At 37.6% G+C, this 17,568-nt stretch overlaps 2 protein-coding genes across 2 annotated transcripts; one reads left to right on the top strand and one right to left on the bottom strand.

The window, feature by feature from the left end:
- Positions 1–1,533: 1,533 nt before the first annotated feature.
- On the bottom strand, positions 1,534–6,253 carry LOC120002219 (serine/threonine-protein kinase SRK2I-like). Its single transcript, XM_038850896.1, has 9 exons — positions 5,836–6,253; positions 4,879–4,953; positions 4,666–4,767; positions 4,526–4,579; positions 4,295–4,387; positions 3,515–3,607; positions 2,475–2,579; positions 2,291–2,389; positions 1,534–2,172 (listed from the first exon to the last, which is right to left on the bottom strand). Exons 1-9 carry the CDS (start codon positions 6,010–6,012, stop codon positions 1,882–1,884), a joined length of 1,089 nt encoding a protein of 362 aa, XP_038706824.1. The 5' UTR covers positions 6,013–6,253; the 3' UTR covers positions 1,534–1,881.
- Positions 6,254–10,386: 4,133 nt separating this feature from the next.
- Positions 10,387–16,510, top strand: LOC120003872 (upstream activation factor subunit spp27-like). Its single transcript, XM_038853014.1, has 7 exons — positions 10,387–10,506; positions 10,600–11,072; positions 13,362–13,476; positions 13,574–13,748; positions 13,907–13,963; positions 14,533–14,708; positions 15,256–16,510. Exons 2-7 carry the CDS (start codon positions 10,690–10,692, stop codon positions 15,373–15,375), a joined length of 1,026 nt encoding a protein of 341 aa, XP_038708942.1. The 5' UTR covers positions 10,387–10,506; positions 10,600–10,689; the 3' UTR covers positions 15,376–16,510.
- The last annotated feature ends 1,058 nt before the right edge of the window (positions 16,511–17,568 follow it).

The following is a 17,568-nucleotide window of genomic DNA, read 5'->3' as shown; positions in this document are numbered from 1 at the left end:
GGAGCTAGTGCTGATTATGACTTGTTTCACAAGTCAAAGTGATAAGTACTGGTTTTTAGGCACAATTTGTGTAAAAAACAGCATGATACTGTTGTTCAATAACATGCCTTGTTGACATAATGAGGTGGATAATGCCAATGATGGGAAACCACATGATGAGCGGTTGGGGAATGGGAGAGCTTTAGACTTCCACACAAGTAGTGGGTACCACACGGATTGCCAATGCGCGTGAACACAGTTGTGATTGCCATCAATGAATGAACGAAGACACGTAAATCTTTCATCTCTGCGGTGAATTATGTGGTGCAATAGATTTTTTTAAAAAAATATTTTTTCAATATGAATTTGAAGAATTATATCAAAAACTATATTCATGTTGGATTGACGTCAGATGTTGTTCTCGATGTTAAAGATGATGGCCTCCATAAGATAACATGTAAGTTAAGAGGACTTTTGAGTAGGGATGGCAATTTGTGTCCGACTTGTCCCGCCTCATCCCTCGCAGATTTTCTCTGATCTGAGGTTTGTGAGGGAAGGGACGGAGGTTATGGGTTGTAACGGGGTGGGTATGGGATTAAATGTTACCCCATTGCCATGCCTACTTTCGAGTGTATGCTCGGGAGATCTCTTCGATGCTCAAATAAATAGCAGCTATCAATTGGGAGTGTTTGGAACTCTCTAATAAAGTGCAGGTATCAATTGGGAGGTTCCCTTTTAACAATCTTATGGGCCGAATTATGGTCTTGAGCCCAAAATTTGTACCGAATATCAAGCCACTAACGAAATGGTCCAACTTGCAAAAAGCCCAAGTGTAGATGACTAGCGACAAGCCGACAAAGCAGGCCTTTTTACTTTTTAGTCCCACATGAATGGCCTTTTATGCTTGAGAGGCGCACGGTATCCATTCCGTCCAATATCATGGGCAGAGGGCAAATTCTGGAGCCCGAAAAGCTCACCAAGTCACTAACGATCAAAGGCCAACGCACGGCTTGTTATCGTACTGGACCGAATATGGGCCGCTCTGGTTTGGCGGTGCCAGGACGGCCCATAATTAATTTTGTTTCCAGTGGAGCTGTGGAGATTGATACATGAATTGAAGGTTTAATTCCGTGGGTGTAATTTATTTTGGTTCCTGCAGAGATCCGCCAGACTTGTATAGACTACAAATTACAGAGGAACAAGCTATGGTGCTAGCGAATTCAAGTCGAGAATCGATTGAATAATTTGTGAGAAGGAAGTTTAGAGTGAATGCTGAGGGAGATTGGTTTGAATTTGCTAACACAGTAGCTGGGTGGTTGTTATCTCCTATGTGGGCAGTTTCTCTGATCTCCTCACACTTCTTTACATAGGTATTTCTAAAGGAATATAAATTAGGTGCTACATAGGGGTCAAACTATATGAATTCGAGAGATCCTGAAATCGTTTATCTCCCGAGTTTGATTTTTCAATGGTTGTAATATTCTCGTGGAGTCCGATAGACAAACTTGTATGATAGTTGTTTTCTATTAAAGAAGTAATAATCATGTATGCGTCTTTCCCTGCATGCAGGATGCAGCAACAAAGCCACAAAGGTACTAGGATTCAACATAAATATAGAGAAACGTACAGAAGCAGAGGTCATAGTATACATACATGCTTATGTCCAACCAGAACCAACACTGACAGACAGAACAGAACTAACTCAAAAATTATACATAAATAGGGAATGTATTACAACCGACTCTCTACCAGTCACTAAACAAATTCCTCTAGTCTAGGGTATAAATCCTGCAAACTGTTACACCACATATTTTCAAAGAAGCATATGCCGCTCTCAGCAATCAGCCAGATACTCCACCACACGTCCTGTGAGCTACAAAGATGCATGTCCTCTGATGAGTATCACAGTGCATATACTATCTCCCCACTGCTGTCCACATCCAGATCGGATTCAGAATCAAAGTCGTCCATGTCATCGTCCATGTCAAGATTGTCTGTCAAGTAATGGTCAAGAGTGTGGATTCCAGCTGCTGGTATGGTAGCCTCCGCAACAATCTGCATGACCAAGTCATCACTCTGCATGGGTTGATCAGGCTCTTGAAAGTTGTTACTCATCATATTTTCATCCATTAAGTCTGCTGGAAGATTCCTCAGAAACCACGGATGGTTCTTGATTTCAGGCATTGTAATCCTCTGTTTCATTCATACATTCAAAGGCTTACAAAATAATCATACTGGTAAACGAATGAGGGTGAGGGTGAGGGTGAGGGTGAGAGTGAGAGTGAGAGAGAGAGAGAGAGAATTTACTCACAGCAGCGGGATCAGCAACAAAAATCCTTGAAATCAGTTGGCGACACTCCTCAGATATTTGAATACCATCTGGAATGGAATACTGAACACTGAGAACTCTCTGGCATAGAAATAACAACAGAACGTTGATTATTAAGCATTTTAAGTACATAAATGGAAATTGACAACAAAGATAATTTGTTTACTTGTATTGTCCTCCGGAAGTCCCTTGGTTCATCAGGATCCTCGAAAGGATATGATCCCACAAGCATCACATACAATGTCACTCCACATGACCACACGTCTGCAGTCTGTAAGTAAGAAATATCAAAGGTTAAAATGACAAAAGCGGCATATCCTTTCAATAGTGATATAGAATTACCATATATTTTTTATTGTACAACAAGGGTGGAAGGGATTGGAACCCTCGCCCTAGGACATGGTGCTAAGGATCTTGACCACTCAAACTAGTGGTGCTCTTCAAAAGCAAAATATAATTGAAGTTATTAAACTAAGACACGGAATGCAGCAAGGATCGACCCCCTTCTCAGGTTACTAATAATAACTATAAAAGAATGACTTATCAAGAAAAAAGAAAGAAAGAAAAGAGACAAGGCAGGCAGCTAAATAAAAAGTGATAAAAAAATGTTAAGACACACAACAATAAAGATGCTGATCAACTAGGTGAAAAAAAAAACAGAAATTTTAAGACTCGAATTTATATATGGCTTCAAACACTCACAATGTAAGAGAAAGTTTTAGGAGAACAAAGCGAATCAACAGTGTGAATCACTAATTAACAATGCGTCTTTTTCAATTTTCTTTTCCACATTGCAGAGGACTATAATTCACTTGAAGTATTCGATGTGCTACTACTAGGCAAAAAACAACATATGTTCCGACTTACGATAACAGAACTTAAATGATTTAGTGAGCTGGAAAGAAATGACCAGCTATAGTCTTTTGTGTCATTGCATTTTCAAAGAAGGTTAACAGCTTGCCAAAACTAGGGACAAAAAAAAAAAAGAATTTAGCGATCATCGACTAAGAAGAACAAAGAGACAGTATGCCCGCAACCTACAAACTCACATCCTCGCTTCAACCAATCAAAAGCATAACATGTAAGTATGTAACAAGTGCTAATGTAAAATTGTATGAAGAATTCAAATATGCATGAAGGGAAACTGAATGAATTAACTAGACTTCCAATCAAAATACCATGTACATGTAAGCCATGTATAATTACCTTGCCATCATACTCTTGTCTCAATAATACTTCTGGAGCAATGTATGCAGGAGTTCCCACAGTAGATTTTGGTTGTGAATGAAGCAATGAAGACTAAGAAAACAACCATAATCAGAAAATGAATAGTGATAATAGAAAATGTTTAGATAGTGGATTACTAAAAGTGCAATGATGAAATTAAATCAAATTTTTTTTGTAAACCAAAATAGGCAAGAAAATAACATTAACAGCACATTCAAGATTATACCATAACTAAGACAAGAAAACAATAGACACCACCTAGATCTTGCATATGCAGAAGACAGAAACAGAAGTGAAAACATGTCCAATAAAGGAGATAATAACTTCATGAAAATCTACGCAATGAATGGCTGTCATATTAACTCTCTAGAACTCTTATAGTTAGTATGTCCCTAGAACTGCAAGCTCATTTTTCAAAATTCTCACTCCAGATAAAAGATGTGAGAAACTTAAGAACTTCAATTTCTCGTCTATTTCAAAAACTATTGCAAATATATTCATTTTCTTCTATATCATCACAAATTATACAGTATCCCAGATGAGGATAGTAGACTCATAGGTCTAAAATGGAAGCAGCAACTATATGCCATGTCGTAAATTAAACAATTCACACCAGAATTTTATTGCTTCTAACCAACTCAACCAACATATTGCTGACTCTTGAACCCAAAAGCAGGGCAGGGTGTGGCGGAAACTTATCTTCAACAATAATAAAATCATGAACTGACAACTAGAAAGGTAAAGAAAGATAACCAGTACCTTGGAGTACCCAAAATCACAAATTTTCAACCGAGGAGCTGGGCTTCCATCCAACAACGTGTTTTCCAGCTTTAAATCCCGGTGACATACTTGCTTCATCAAGTAAGAAAATATCAGAAATAAATCATTAAATAAACCAGATACTGAGAAATTTTCCGTTTTGAATGGAAATGAATTGCTTTCCAACAGCCCCAGGAAAGAAACTTCTGATGACTGAAAATTGTCAATTACCATTGCGTGGCAGTAGCTGACTCCAGATATAAGTTGTTGAAAGAAGAAACGAGTCTGCAACACACATCATAGTCAAGATACCATAAAATTACATGCCTAGGAGAAAAAGGAACTCAAGAATCAAGATGCTTAAGTCATACCTCATTTTCACTGAAATGCCCAGCATTGCTTATTCGCTCAAAAAGCTCTCCTCCAGATGCATATTCCATGACTATGGCCAAGTGAGTAGGTGTTAAAATGACCTAGAGTAGGAAGATAGAACTAAATTAGAACATCCGGGAATTAGGGGTGGGTCCTTCGTCCTTCCCCTTCAAACGAAATAAAATCTCAGAAAAGGTTAACAATCATCGAACCTCTTTAAATCTAACAATATTTGGGTGCCTTAACGACCTGTGATTAATAATTTCTCTTCGAACATTTTCATCTATCTGCAGCATTTGGGACAGAAAAAAGGAGATCAGAAGTGCATCAAACTCCTACTGCTCTCATTCTCAACCTACTTATGCAAATGCCAAAGAGAATACAAATATAAAGGGTCATATGTGATTCTTGTAAGTTACAGTTTCAACCCGGAAAAACTACTTTTAATTCTTTTTCATCTTTTAGAGTCACTTACAAGACACTGGGCAAAAATAAACTTCTTGATGAGTCACCTTCTACAAACGAGCACCATAGTATACACAATTTCATATTTGAAATTCGCCATCCTTTGCTACTCAGATTAACATTACAGCTTAAACGGTCATCTATGCTATCCATGAGCAAAAGTGAATATATGAGTACATCAATAAATAAACCAAGAACCTCAGAAGACAAATAAGCAAATACTTATTGTCCTAAACTCATGAACAATTTTCTTTTTCTATCCCTTGGGCATTTAGGGGTGAGCCGGTGGGGGAAGCTGAAGTCATGTTCCTGTAATTTTTTCGGCAACCAAGTAAACAGATAATTCTTGAATTCCAAAACTGATAATCAATCTGCATTTACCGAAGGTAATTAATCGGTGAATTCTGTAATCTGTAGTATTAGTAAAAGTTCCCAAATACATAACACTAAAAAATCTAAAATGCTGATGATAAACAACATAATTAGCAAGCATCTTCCCAGCAAACAAGATATTAGCAAAGCTAAACATTAATGATTATTCAAACAACATTTATACCTAAAAATACGAATTTAATATCAAAAAACGATACCAAATTCGGTAAACTACAGCAATAAGAGAACCATCAACAAACTAAAAAAAGGCCAATTAATAATTTCCATAAATAGACCACATAAGAGCAGTAATTATATTTTTTTAAACTGACCCTATCGCCTCTCTCGATATACTTTACAGCAACAAGCTCCTTGGTGACCTTGTCTCTCATGAGCCTCGCTACACCAAAATTTCCCGCTCCGATATCGCGAACGAAGTCATACCGGTCGCCATCGTGCATAATCGGCATGTCCATACCAGACCCACCAGTAATCGGCGCCCGATCCATTTTCACTATCCGAATATCCTTCAGCAAAAACTCGATGTCAACAATAGAGCTATAACGACACCATTTCTTCACTCAAATCTCATATCAACGCAGGACGCTAAACACAGGCCCCTCTGACCGCCGTATTGAACTCAGGTGGGCCTCTCTCTTTCTGATCGCCGACGGATTAATATCTTCAACAGTGAATGTGGACGACTTTGGGGGGGGAGGAACTGAAGAAGTGATATTGCCAAGGAAGATGCTCGCTTAATAGAATATTAGTAGAAGCCAGAAGGTGAATAGGACAAATGCGGCGTCGTTGCATGCGGTTGCTTTCCGTGCAACAGCTCTGAATTGTTTGGTCGTCTATCTGTATTTGTCGATTATTGACCTTTAAATCTGCCAGAATGACTGAAATAGCCCTACTTTGGATAATTTTAGTTGCCACGTTATTTGGGAGGGTGTTTTTTTTAAAAAAATGACACATTAGAGTTTAAGAGTTATAAATTAATATTTAATATTTACGACTTAATTTTTAATGTTTAAGGTTTAAAATTTAAAATTTAATATTGATAATTTTTAGATCATGAACATTAAAATACTTAATCATATATTGAAAATTCTTAATTTGGTTAGGTTTTGATTTTGGAATTTTGAAAACGATTATTTGTCATTTCAAAATAAAGCAATGAATTATATATTTTGTAAAATAAAGTAATTTGTATGTTTTACGGTTTCAACCCGAAAATAGTATGTTATCAGTGTCAATTTCACACAATTTTATGAATTTGACAAGTTATTGTAGTGACTTCTAGTGCATGGAACAGCCGAACACGGTCCTCGTCCGGAATTCAGTGCTCCAAAATATATTCGAATAAGGGGACCTATCAATTGATTGACGGTCACCAATCGTGGATCAGACATTGACTCTGCGGTAGGTGGAAACTTACTTTATACGTTAGGATGGGATGAGCGAGTGCTATTGTTTTACACGGAATTAGGGGGCAGTTCGGTCATTTGAGACTGATGATACCGTCCGATAATTGACAGAGCCTTGTGAACAAAGGCAAGTTTCTGACTGGCAAACAGTATTTTAACCAATAAATAAATGAGCACATGATGCGGAGATGATTCCAAATATTTTAAAGCACAAATATGAGCCGTCGATTGGATTTAATTAAATCATCACTTTTTAGGTCATAGGATTCACTCGAGTGCGCTTACGACATCTTTGTCATCATCACCGCGCATTGCATTGTGGTCATCTTCTTCTTTTGCTCTACTACTATTGGCTAAATGTGAAAGGAAGAAAACGACATCATTTTGAATGGACTCATATTTGCAATAATAATTGGTCAATGTTCGGGAAGTAACCTATGACAAACTCTTAGAAAAAGTTATCTTCAAGAACAAAAAAAAAAAAGGATCTATACTCATCGAGATAAGTGGATAAGTAGAAAATACGTAGGGGAGCGAGATAACCCTCTTTAAGAAACATGTCAAAATAGTTCTGTAACTTTAAGAGAATGGGTGCCTCTTCACAAAAGATTTGTAATAACTAAGCAGTTGGGCGATCGTTTATGAGAGACATTTTTCAACGAAATTGTAAGATCATGTATGGGGATTGATGTTTGCCTAGTGCATAAAGGTCCGGATTATAATCTCTAATAAAAAAAGATAGTTGCATGAGCAAAAACCACTTGTCATGATGAATCATGCAATATACTAGTGATGAGTATGTAATGCAACTTGAAGACTAATGTATTGCGCTAAAAAGGCATATGCAAGTAAAAGGTACATGTGTTAAGTTATCAAAGAAGTAATATTCCCTAACGAAGTTAGACTAAGGCCTAATTGAGTCATTGTATGGGAACCATCTTGATCCAGTCAAATAGGTATGACTAAAGCTTGATAAGTTAAAATTGATTAAGATGCCCACGACCTTATAATTAACATACGGGGATCTGATCACCTTGAATTGGGTCACAGCCCGTATCAGGTACTATAACTAAATTATCATACTTTTACATATTCATCATGACATGCACGTGCATTGATCCACTGCCTCAAAGACAGCTCACGTTTGTCACATCACAACTTGATATGCTCTTTTTGCCTCGACCTTAAAGTCACCTCCACTTACAATTCGACCTCACAAGCGAGCCAATCACTGGCAAACCTTAGGCCTTACACCTATTCCGTCCCCACAACTTGGTCCTTTCTTAAGCCGGATTCGTCAATTGTGCGGTGCACCTTTCTTTTGGCGATGAGCCGCACTTTTGGACATTCTTTTCGCCAACCAATCACCAACTCTCCTTTTAGTCGGGACCTCTGACCCACTTTGAAATCTAAGACCTACCTTAAGACCTACATATGTCTCATATAAGAGGGCGAGTTGCAATTCCATGTTTTTACTTTACCAATCAATCACGTCAGACTTACCATTGACCTATCTCCTGAGTCATCCTCGAAACTTGTTCCCTCATAACTGATGGTCTCTCCTAAAGATCTTTTCACTTATTTATAAATACCCGATTTTCTTCTTGAAGATGGTAAATCCATTACTCATACGAAAATCCAAGCTCTTGCTTTTGTTACCCTTGCTAAAACAAACTAGATCAAAGTTGTCCCCATCGGACTTTCGATCCCCAAACACTATCTTCCGCAAAGCCTTCAACCAAGGTCAAACCCCCCACGTGCACTCCCGCACATCTTTTGATCTTCAATTTTACTAACTTGACCGTTGAAAACTCTTTGGCCGACACCCTCCCAGTATCAAGAGATTTCCAATCATCCTTGCTCACGTATCATACAAGTCGATGATGACCTACTTTGATTTTTCTTCTATTATAGTTTGACCACCTACAGTGATATTGATTAGTAATTCACCAAATAAAGTCGTATGTGTATTTTCTGTAGAAAAAAATTCGCTGGAATGTTCGTTTCGTAGAAATACAGGTACGATATTATGCTCTCATTAGCCTTTTGCTTCACTTCAAACCTTTTTGGTTCGCTTTTCTTTTGGCAATAAATGCAATTAATTATCTTAATACGTAGAGTAGTAGTTGGTATTTGACAGAGACATGTATATAAAGGCGTATTTATAAGCAATTTTTGTGGGTAGACAATTTTGATTGGGCCACGCTCCCAAGCCCAAATAAATCGCAAATATATGAACCAATTTCGTCTCGTTTTAGAAGCGTTGGGCCCGGTCGACCGACCCAATTGAGTAAGCCACCAATAATAATAGATAAAGGTGCTCGATGTTCTGTTGCGGACGCAATCGTGAATCGTGTCGCGTGGCGTATACAGTGCTCGTCATACGATTCTCTCTATCTTTTAAGCACGCGAGGCAAACCCACATGTAACGTCAATCACATTCGGTAGGTGAACGGCCATCCGTCATTGAGAAGATTTTTTTTTAACGCGAATATATTGCCAGATGCGGGGATCTACTGTAGTGACATTCATTGTATTTTGGAGTCGGATCTACTGTAATCTATAGTACAATCATTTGGTGGGAAAAAATGTTGTAAAGCAAGAGATTACGTGCCTTGAAACACCACTGATATGGATGTCTGGTGGTCTAACTCTCAAGTCTTTTTGGTCTTTGGTTTTTAGTCATTGGTCCAAGCCCATCCATTTTATTATCCGCACTCAATCGTATTTCAATTTTCAAATCATCCATCAAACAGCTAACCTAAAATTCTTAAAAAATATATTAATATTTATATAAGTTCCACATGCACTAAACCGAGCATCATCACCTTGAAAACTCTTGGTCATTGAACACAAAACGAAACCAATAAGCCTGAAGGAGTCCGATTCATATCATGAAAAGAACTAGGATGGGATGTATCATCTTGAAAATCCGTCTAAGAATGATGAAGGGAGAGATCTTCCCCCACCATAACTCGAATACTCAAGTCACTATAAATAGGAGTTTCCACGTCAGATAATTATAACTTTTGCCTCGTACATTTTTTATTTGCTAGTCTTGAGAGAGAACTCTGAACACTCCCAAAGTCCCAATTAATAACATTTCAAATTGAATAGAACGTCTGAGAGACCTCCCGAGGATCACCTCATGCCCCCTAGCTCACATTTCCTCATGTGTAAGAAGTCAAGGATAGCTGAGCAATCACCTCTGACAACTAGTCTGACCACCTAACATGTTACTAAAACCGAACTAGTTTTGGACGTCATCAACAACGGACAATTACAACTATAACCCACAAATAGGCCAAGAAATGGTCTCAATTTAATTTTGTAGTTTTCGGTTTGAGACAATTTAGCAAGAGCCCAACCCAATTAACCCCTAACAGTAACTATATTTTCAAAAGATACACACAAATCGAACGTGGATAAGAAGGTGGGCTCGAAGCATGGGCCCAGCCCGATCTGGCCTTTCATTACCTCTGGTACTATGGGAGTATAGGGATTGATTCATTTCTGAAGCGGACGAGTGACTCCTGTGGGGCCTTCACTTTCACTCTAACGAGGAACGAGAAACAGGTGAGAGAATCTTTCCTTTCATTTCCGCATTTGTCCCTTCACCTCCTTCACTCCCCTAATCCTCACCAGGATTTGATTCTCTTTCCCTCGCAGTCGCTCGACTCATTGAGCCCAGCCGACTTCCGCTAAATCGAACCCTAACGATACTATAGAGACGAAGCATCGGCGACGAGGAAGGAAACAATGGTGTCGGACTCGGAGCTTATTGACCGGCTTCGGGAGTTTCTTCGAAATTCGGACTTGAACACCACGACGAATGCTATCGTGCGCCGAAAGCTGGAAGAGGATTTCGGTATTGATTTATCCGATAAGAAGGCGTTTATTAGGGAGCAGGTGGACTTATTCCTCCAAAACGAGCTCGAGAATGCCGAAGAAGAAAACGAAGAAAGTGGCAATGATGGTGATGATGATAATAAGAAGGAGAAGGTTAAATCAGAGGAAACCGGCGGCCCTGAATCCATGGAGGAGGTTATTGACGATGAGGAAAAAGATGAAGGCGATGAGGAAGAAGCAGATGAAGCTGGTGAAGAAGAATCGAGTGACGGAAAACCTGCAAGAAAAAGACGGTCAGTTATAGCTAATTATAGTATATGCAAATCGTTCGTGAATTGATTGTGCTTTTATGTATTTCTGCTTATTTTGTACGTTTTATTGAATCTACTATGCATCTGCACATGCTAGTATAGTATATGCACATGCTACTTCTGTTCTAATTTCCACCCGAGGGCAGTAAAACTATAATGGAATTCACGTACATTTCCTATAGTATATGCACATGCTACTTCTGTTCTAATTTCCACCCGAGGGCAGTAAAACTATAATGGAATTCACGTACATTTCCTTTATACGCTCATTTATATACGTATTTCTTTCCTGAATTTATTGGTTTATTTCCCTTACGGCTTTTAAGCTTTGCAGCATCATTTAGCTTTCTGGTAAAACTTGCCTTTTGTCTTGATATTACCAGGTCAGGAAATCAATTTTAGTAATTTGATGATACTTTTGGAGAAAGTGATGTAATATTTATGTCCATATAACCATATGTGTTTTGTAAGTTACTGGTAAAGTGACGTGCATTAGCGGTTTCGTGGAGGCCTGCAACAGTCATTTTGGCTTAATTTGCCCATTCATGTTATTCTTTGCTTTAGCATACAGCAGATTCTAAGGCACTTTGTGTTCTGTTTTATATTTTTGCAAGTGGAATTGTTTAATTTGATGATCTATCTAAATAAAATGCTGAGGCTTTTGCCTTCATCCTAAATGCAGGGATGGAGCTTTTGAATAACACGCATTGAGATTCTATTTCAATTTGAACAGGTCTCAGTTCAAACAACTTATTGTCTATCAGTGTTTTGGAAAAGATTTCTGTTTACTTAACTGCTAATCTTAAGAAAACACAATTTGGTCAATTAAAGTTGCTTCTCTTTTCTAATTTCCTCTCTTATAGTTTTCATATTTGGCTCAATGATTTTAAAATATGGTATAGTGGTAAATTTGATAGTTTGTGGAAGGTGAAGATTTCTTCCAAATGTACAGTTTCTTGTGATTTCATTACGGGAAACATTGCTCATGTTTCTTCAACTAGCGTTGGTCTTTTCATTCTTCCAGTCTTCCTCTTTTTCAGGGATATTCTTTTGCTTGAGGACTTGTTTGTCTTTGTACACCCAAAGCTTATGTTATCTAGAAAATAATCATGTTGATATATATATATATATATATATATCTGTTTGAAAGGGGGCGTTTTCTTGCCTTGTGGTTGTAGGTAATTCGATGTTTAGACTTGTGAGTTGTTGTATTGCAAAATCTCCTAAATATGTATTTCTGATTCGTCTAGTTAATATTTTGAGATCTTTACCAGTGATGTGCTTAATACGAGCATGTTTTCTGATCTTTGTTTGTGGCTACGAGTTGTATTGTGTTGTCAGAGGGCATATTGGTCCAACTTCCTAGGTGGTTGATGAAAACTTCATGTAATTATGGTATTCCCTGATTGCTCTCAATATATATACATATAACTGCATGGCTTATCAAAAAAATCCTCCAACTGCTCTCAAATGCGGTTCCTTAAGGAAAAACTACAACATCCTATGTTCTTGTGCTCATCGAGGATCTGGCTACTTAGGTATTAGACTATTAATTATCTACTTCATTTTGTGATCGTTGTGAAGCACAAATCCTTCAATGATACGTTTGTCCCTAATTCCGGATGAAGCAGACGGATCATTATCATCATCATAGCCTGCATCACCAAAAAAAATTTGGCTACTTGAATCCATAAGAGAAGTTAGTTGAAGTTAGACGTGACTGTAGGAATCCTCATCTACTATTCTTTCCTATTCTAAGAGCTTAATTTACACGATTGCTGAAGATTTTGGTACTGCATTATAATTAATCGTTACTTTGAAGTTGCATTGTTCCTACTTTCTTTCTGTAGTTAATTTTACTCGTGTTTAACCCAATAAATTGTATGTATTATGTAAGAAAACAGTAACTCTTTGTAATAAGAAAAGACTTCCCTATTTCAAACGTTGAAGTGATTGTATTTGAGGTATTTTCATGCTCTTCTCTTACTTTAATCAAGAACATTTGCCAATAATAACTAAACCATTACTTCACTCTGTCTAGTTGTAATCCTGCAAATTATTTTCAATTGATTTTCATGCTTGTCTCTTACTTCATCTCATATGCTGCAACAACCCTTCTACGTTTCATTGTTTTTGTATCTTTAAGGCAGGATCTTCCAAGATATTTTTGATAATTCACATTCGTTTTGCTTGTAAGGATTTATGGACTTCTGGTTATAGGCTGCAGGCTGGACTTAGTCATGCATATAATTGATCTATCTTGCAATTCAGGTCTGGGAAGCTCAATAATGAGCCAAAGAAAAGAGGGGGTGGTTTTTGCAAATTATGTAGCCTTTCTCCACAACTTCAGGAATTTCTTGGGGTGCCTGAAATGGCTAGAACTGAGGTATGTATAGTCTAGAAAGTTCTGGAGAACTTATATTTTATTAATTTAAGAACCAAGGAATTGTTTTAATTTATGATTCTTTATATCTTGGTTTTAGGTTGTCAAACAATTATGGAATCATATCAAAGAGAAAAGTTTGCAAGACCCAAGCAATAGGCAAAATATACTTTGTGATGAACCACTGCAAGCCCTTTTTCGTGTTGACTCTATCAACATGTTTCAGATGAATAAGGCCCTATCAAAGCATATCTGGCCGTTGGGTTCAGATACTGGTATACATCTACCATGTTCCCTTTGCTGTGTATTTCTTGTTATCAGTGGTTTTGTTGTCAATATGGTGCAAACACCTCCAGTGACTTAATTTTGCATTGTTTTAAAGGGTGAAATAGAATGAAGTACACATTTTAATTTCATTTTTTTAATTGTACAGTTATTCCAGTCAAGTCAATACAGAAGGAAGAGCAACAGAAACATGAGAAAGAAGAAGGTAGAAGACTCAGTTCAATGTCGAAAATTATTTTCTAGTGTATTACAGAACTTGTTTCTGTTAAAACATGGATGACATTTGCGCTTGTCCTCACCCTTTGCATGCTGATGACCTGTGAGAAGCTTAATCTTAGCTCTTGTATTTTGGTTAAGATTCAGATTTATGCTTCTCAATTTCTGTACTCATTTTCATATGGGTTTGACAAGGTTTTTCACTGGCTGTTTACTTGACACAATATCCTCTCTTACCTCGAGGTGAGCTTGACCTTAGCCTTCTATCTGGATTTAGATTTGAAACTCTATGTCTCCGTTTTCAAGACTCTTTATTTCACACTCATTAACCTGGGTGTTTTACTTGTAGTTTGCTTTACATATTCTCGTCTTGTAAGACAGAGACTTCCTGGACTAGCTGTTAACATAATGACGATGTGTCACCAATATGCACTTATTGGTTCATTATATGAGACTCCCATCAGCTTTTTGGCAAGCAGATGTTATTACTTGATTGAATTTCTTCATTCAAAAAAGTGTGTTGAATTTCTAATTAAAATATCTTAAAAATCATTTCAGATCCAGATGAGCCAAAGAAAAAGGAAAAGCGGCAGAAAGGTGAAAAATCTGGCTTTCTTGCTCCCCTTCAACTTTCGGATGCCCTAATAACATTCCTTGGTACTGGAGAAAGTGAACTATCACGTACTGATGTTGTAAAGAGAATGTGGGAATACATAAAGGAAAACAACCTCCAGGTTTGTTGTCACTCCTCTCATTGTCTGTCTAATTTCATTCCGACTTTAGTTTCCTCCTTTTTTTTGCTAAAAATTGTAATGAGGAATTATTTTTAATCCTAAAATAACTCCGATAATATTCTTCTCTAGGATTTTGAGATTATATGTCTCGTTTAAGTGATTAGATTTCATAATAGCTGAGCTCAAAACCGTTTTAAGAACATGCAGAGGCAGTTACATGAAATTCTTGTAAGGCTGCATTTCATCTGGAGGAAGGAGAACACTTGGAAATGATGAGAGCATTTTTCTTTCATTAAGGCTCCATTTGTTTCGTGGAAAATCAAACTAACATATAGTGAAGCTTTTTTTTGAAAAATCTACTATTGTGATAGGGCTTGGCGTTTGGAATTAATCCAGGTGATTAATGAACTTAATGGTATTTTATGAAGATTCTAAAGTTATATAAAGATTCTGTAGACTGCATTATCTATATACTGGCTATACTAGCATGCAGCTAATTAGTCATCTCTCAATGGCCTTTTTTAACAAGTTTACTTTGTGCATGAAGGATCCATCTGACAAGAGGAGAATAATATGTGATGAGAAGCTGAAAGACCTCTTTGATGTAGAATCCTTCGTTGGCTTCACTGTGACAAAACTGCTAGCTGCTCATTTTTCAAAGACCTAACGTGAGATGCTCGTTCTGTCGTTCTTGTTAAGCCCAAGAGGAATTGGTGTTTTGTCTGCAACCAAAGACCTAACATGAGACACATTCTGTCGTTCTGGTTAAGCCCAAGAGTAATGGGGTTTTTGTCTGCAACCCTCGGTCTAGATTTCTTACTTCTTCCTCTTCCGGTTCCGGTCTGTGTTGAATCTATCCTTTTGGTCCTCTTTTTACGTATGTTTTTGTCACACTCTACTAACAGTTGAATAGAGAACTGAAAAAAAAAAATTCCTTCCTTTTCTTAGCATTTCAATGCAACTCTTCTTTTAAGACTTTATCTTTTTTTCTCGCCACAATGATGTTTAGGATGGCCTTCTTTGGTTTAAGAATAATAATTGCAGCCACTGCAATACATACCCCGACACCGCTCAAGTATACGACTGAAGGTACTGAACTTTCCTTCTTTTATCTTGCCTTTGTTCTTCTATTCAAAGGAACCGATCTACCATGATCTATTCGCACTAGTTTTTCTCTCTACATAAATCCCCGTGTTGATTTCTCTTGTTTTCCTGTGCTTTTATTCTATTGTTGTTTGCATCATGTTTCACTGCAAGACTCCAATTGGCATCTTATCGGGTATGTTAATGAAGTTTTTGTGGAATTTGGCTCATTTAAGGGTGTTGTCCGGACAGCATGAAAGCTAGTCCGGACAGCATGCGTGCATTTGGAGACAGATTAGAATGTGTCTGGACAGGCTTGAGAGCTGTCCGGACAGATTAGCAGATCTGCACTTATCGGGACAGCCATTTAAATAAGATTTGTGGGATTTTTGATACCCAACTTGGAGAGACTAGAGAGCTTTCTTCTGAGAGAGAAGCGAGAGAGCGCACTACTCAAGGGTAAACACTTGTGAGAGAGTGAGGGGATCCAAGAGATAGGCGAGCGAGCGGTTCTTGGGATTCCGATTGTCATGTGTGGGTTGGATTCTTGTCTTTGTAATATTCTCCTTTTGATTTCTTGTAGAGAGAGCTTAAGAGAACAAAATAGCATCTATAGTGAGCTTGTTCTCCTTGTATTGGTGAGTCTCTCAACTTGTAACTTCTCCAAATATAGTGGATACTGGATCTCTGCTGCCCGTGGACGTGGGTTTTTTGTCAAACCACGTATATCGTTTGTGTTTTTTTACCATTTTGATTCATTGATTCTCCGCATTATTTAGCTTGGATTGTTTGATTCATTCAATTGATTTGGTGCTTAGTCTGTGGGTTTGGTGATTTTAGTACAGCTGTTTGAATAGAACTACGAGCTGAAAACATTTGGAACGTGACGACTCAATGGGGTCGGATTTAGATTCCCAAATCAAAGAGAATATTTAGATTTCCAAACCATGTATATCGTTTGTGTTCTTTACCGTTTTGATTCATTGATTCTCCGCATTATTTAGCATGGATTGTTTGATATATTCAATTGATTTGGTGCTTAGTATGTGGGTTTGGTGATTTTAGTACAACTGTTTGAATAGAATTACGAGCTGAAAACATTTGGAACGGGATGACTCAATGGGGTCGGATTTAGATTTCCAAATCAAAGAAAAGATTTAGATTATTTGAATTAGTACTTTCCATTCTGATTTGATTCCTCACGAACAAAGCAGGGTCCTACTATGATTGTTAGTCATGACTGTTGGGAATCAGAACCCCTGTTTCCTTGTATCCTGCGAGGTTACTTTCCTAGCCTCCATTGCCACATTGTAAACATATCCTCACCACCAGCTATATTATGAGCCTTAAAATGTCTTGATCAGCAATGTGTGATAGGACAGCACCATGACAAATGATGTTTTGCATCGATGGGTCGCACGAGAATCTGATGTCTTTACATAAAAGCTAAACGTCTTAACCTCTGGATCACGATAAAGGGAGATATGCTTATCAAGTATGTTCCACTAACTACACTACAAGTTTGAGAATCACAGTAGTTCAGAGGATCTTTATGTGTGTGGTATCTCGTCATTTGTGTAGTGTCTCGTTGAGAGTTAAATGTCTGACAATATTTTTTTTGGGGTGGTAGCTTAGGAGAAATTCCAAGTAGGGTTTGAATGCACAATGAAACGTCATCATGCTATTTGGATGTCCAAGAGAATAAGTCAATTTGCCTTGAAACTTGTGGCAAATGAGGGGAGAAAACGCAATTTTAATATTAATTATCATTTCATAA

The sequence above is a fragment of the Tripterygium wilfordii genome, chromosome 1 (assembly GCF_013401445.1).
Source record: "Tripterygium wilfordii isolate XIE 37 chromosome 1, ASM1340144v1, whole genome shotgun sequence".
In the NCBI taxonomy this organism is placed as follows: Eukaryota; Viridiplantae; Streptophyta; class Magnoliopsida; order Celastrales; family Celastraceae; genus Tripterygium; species Tripterygium wilfordii.
The sequence above is the reverse complement of the archived record's forward strand: the minus strand, read 5'-3'. Positions and strand labels throughout refer to the sequence as shown.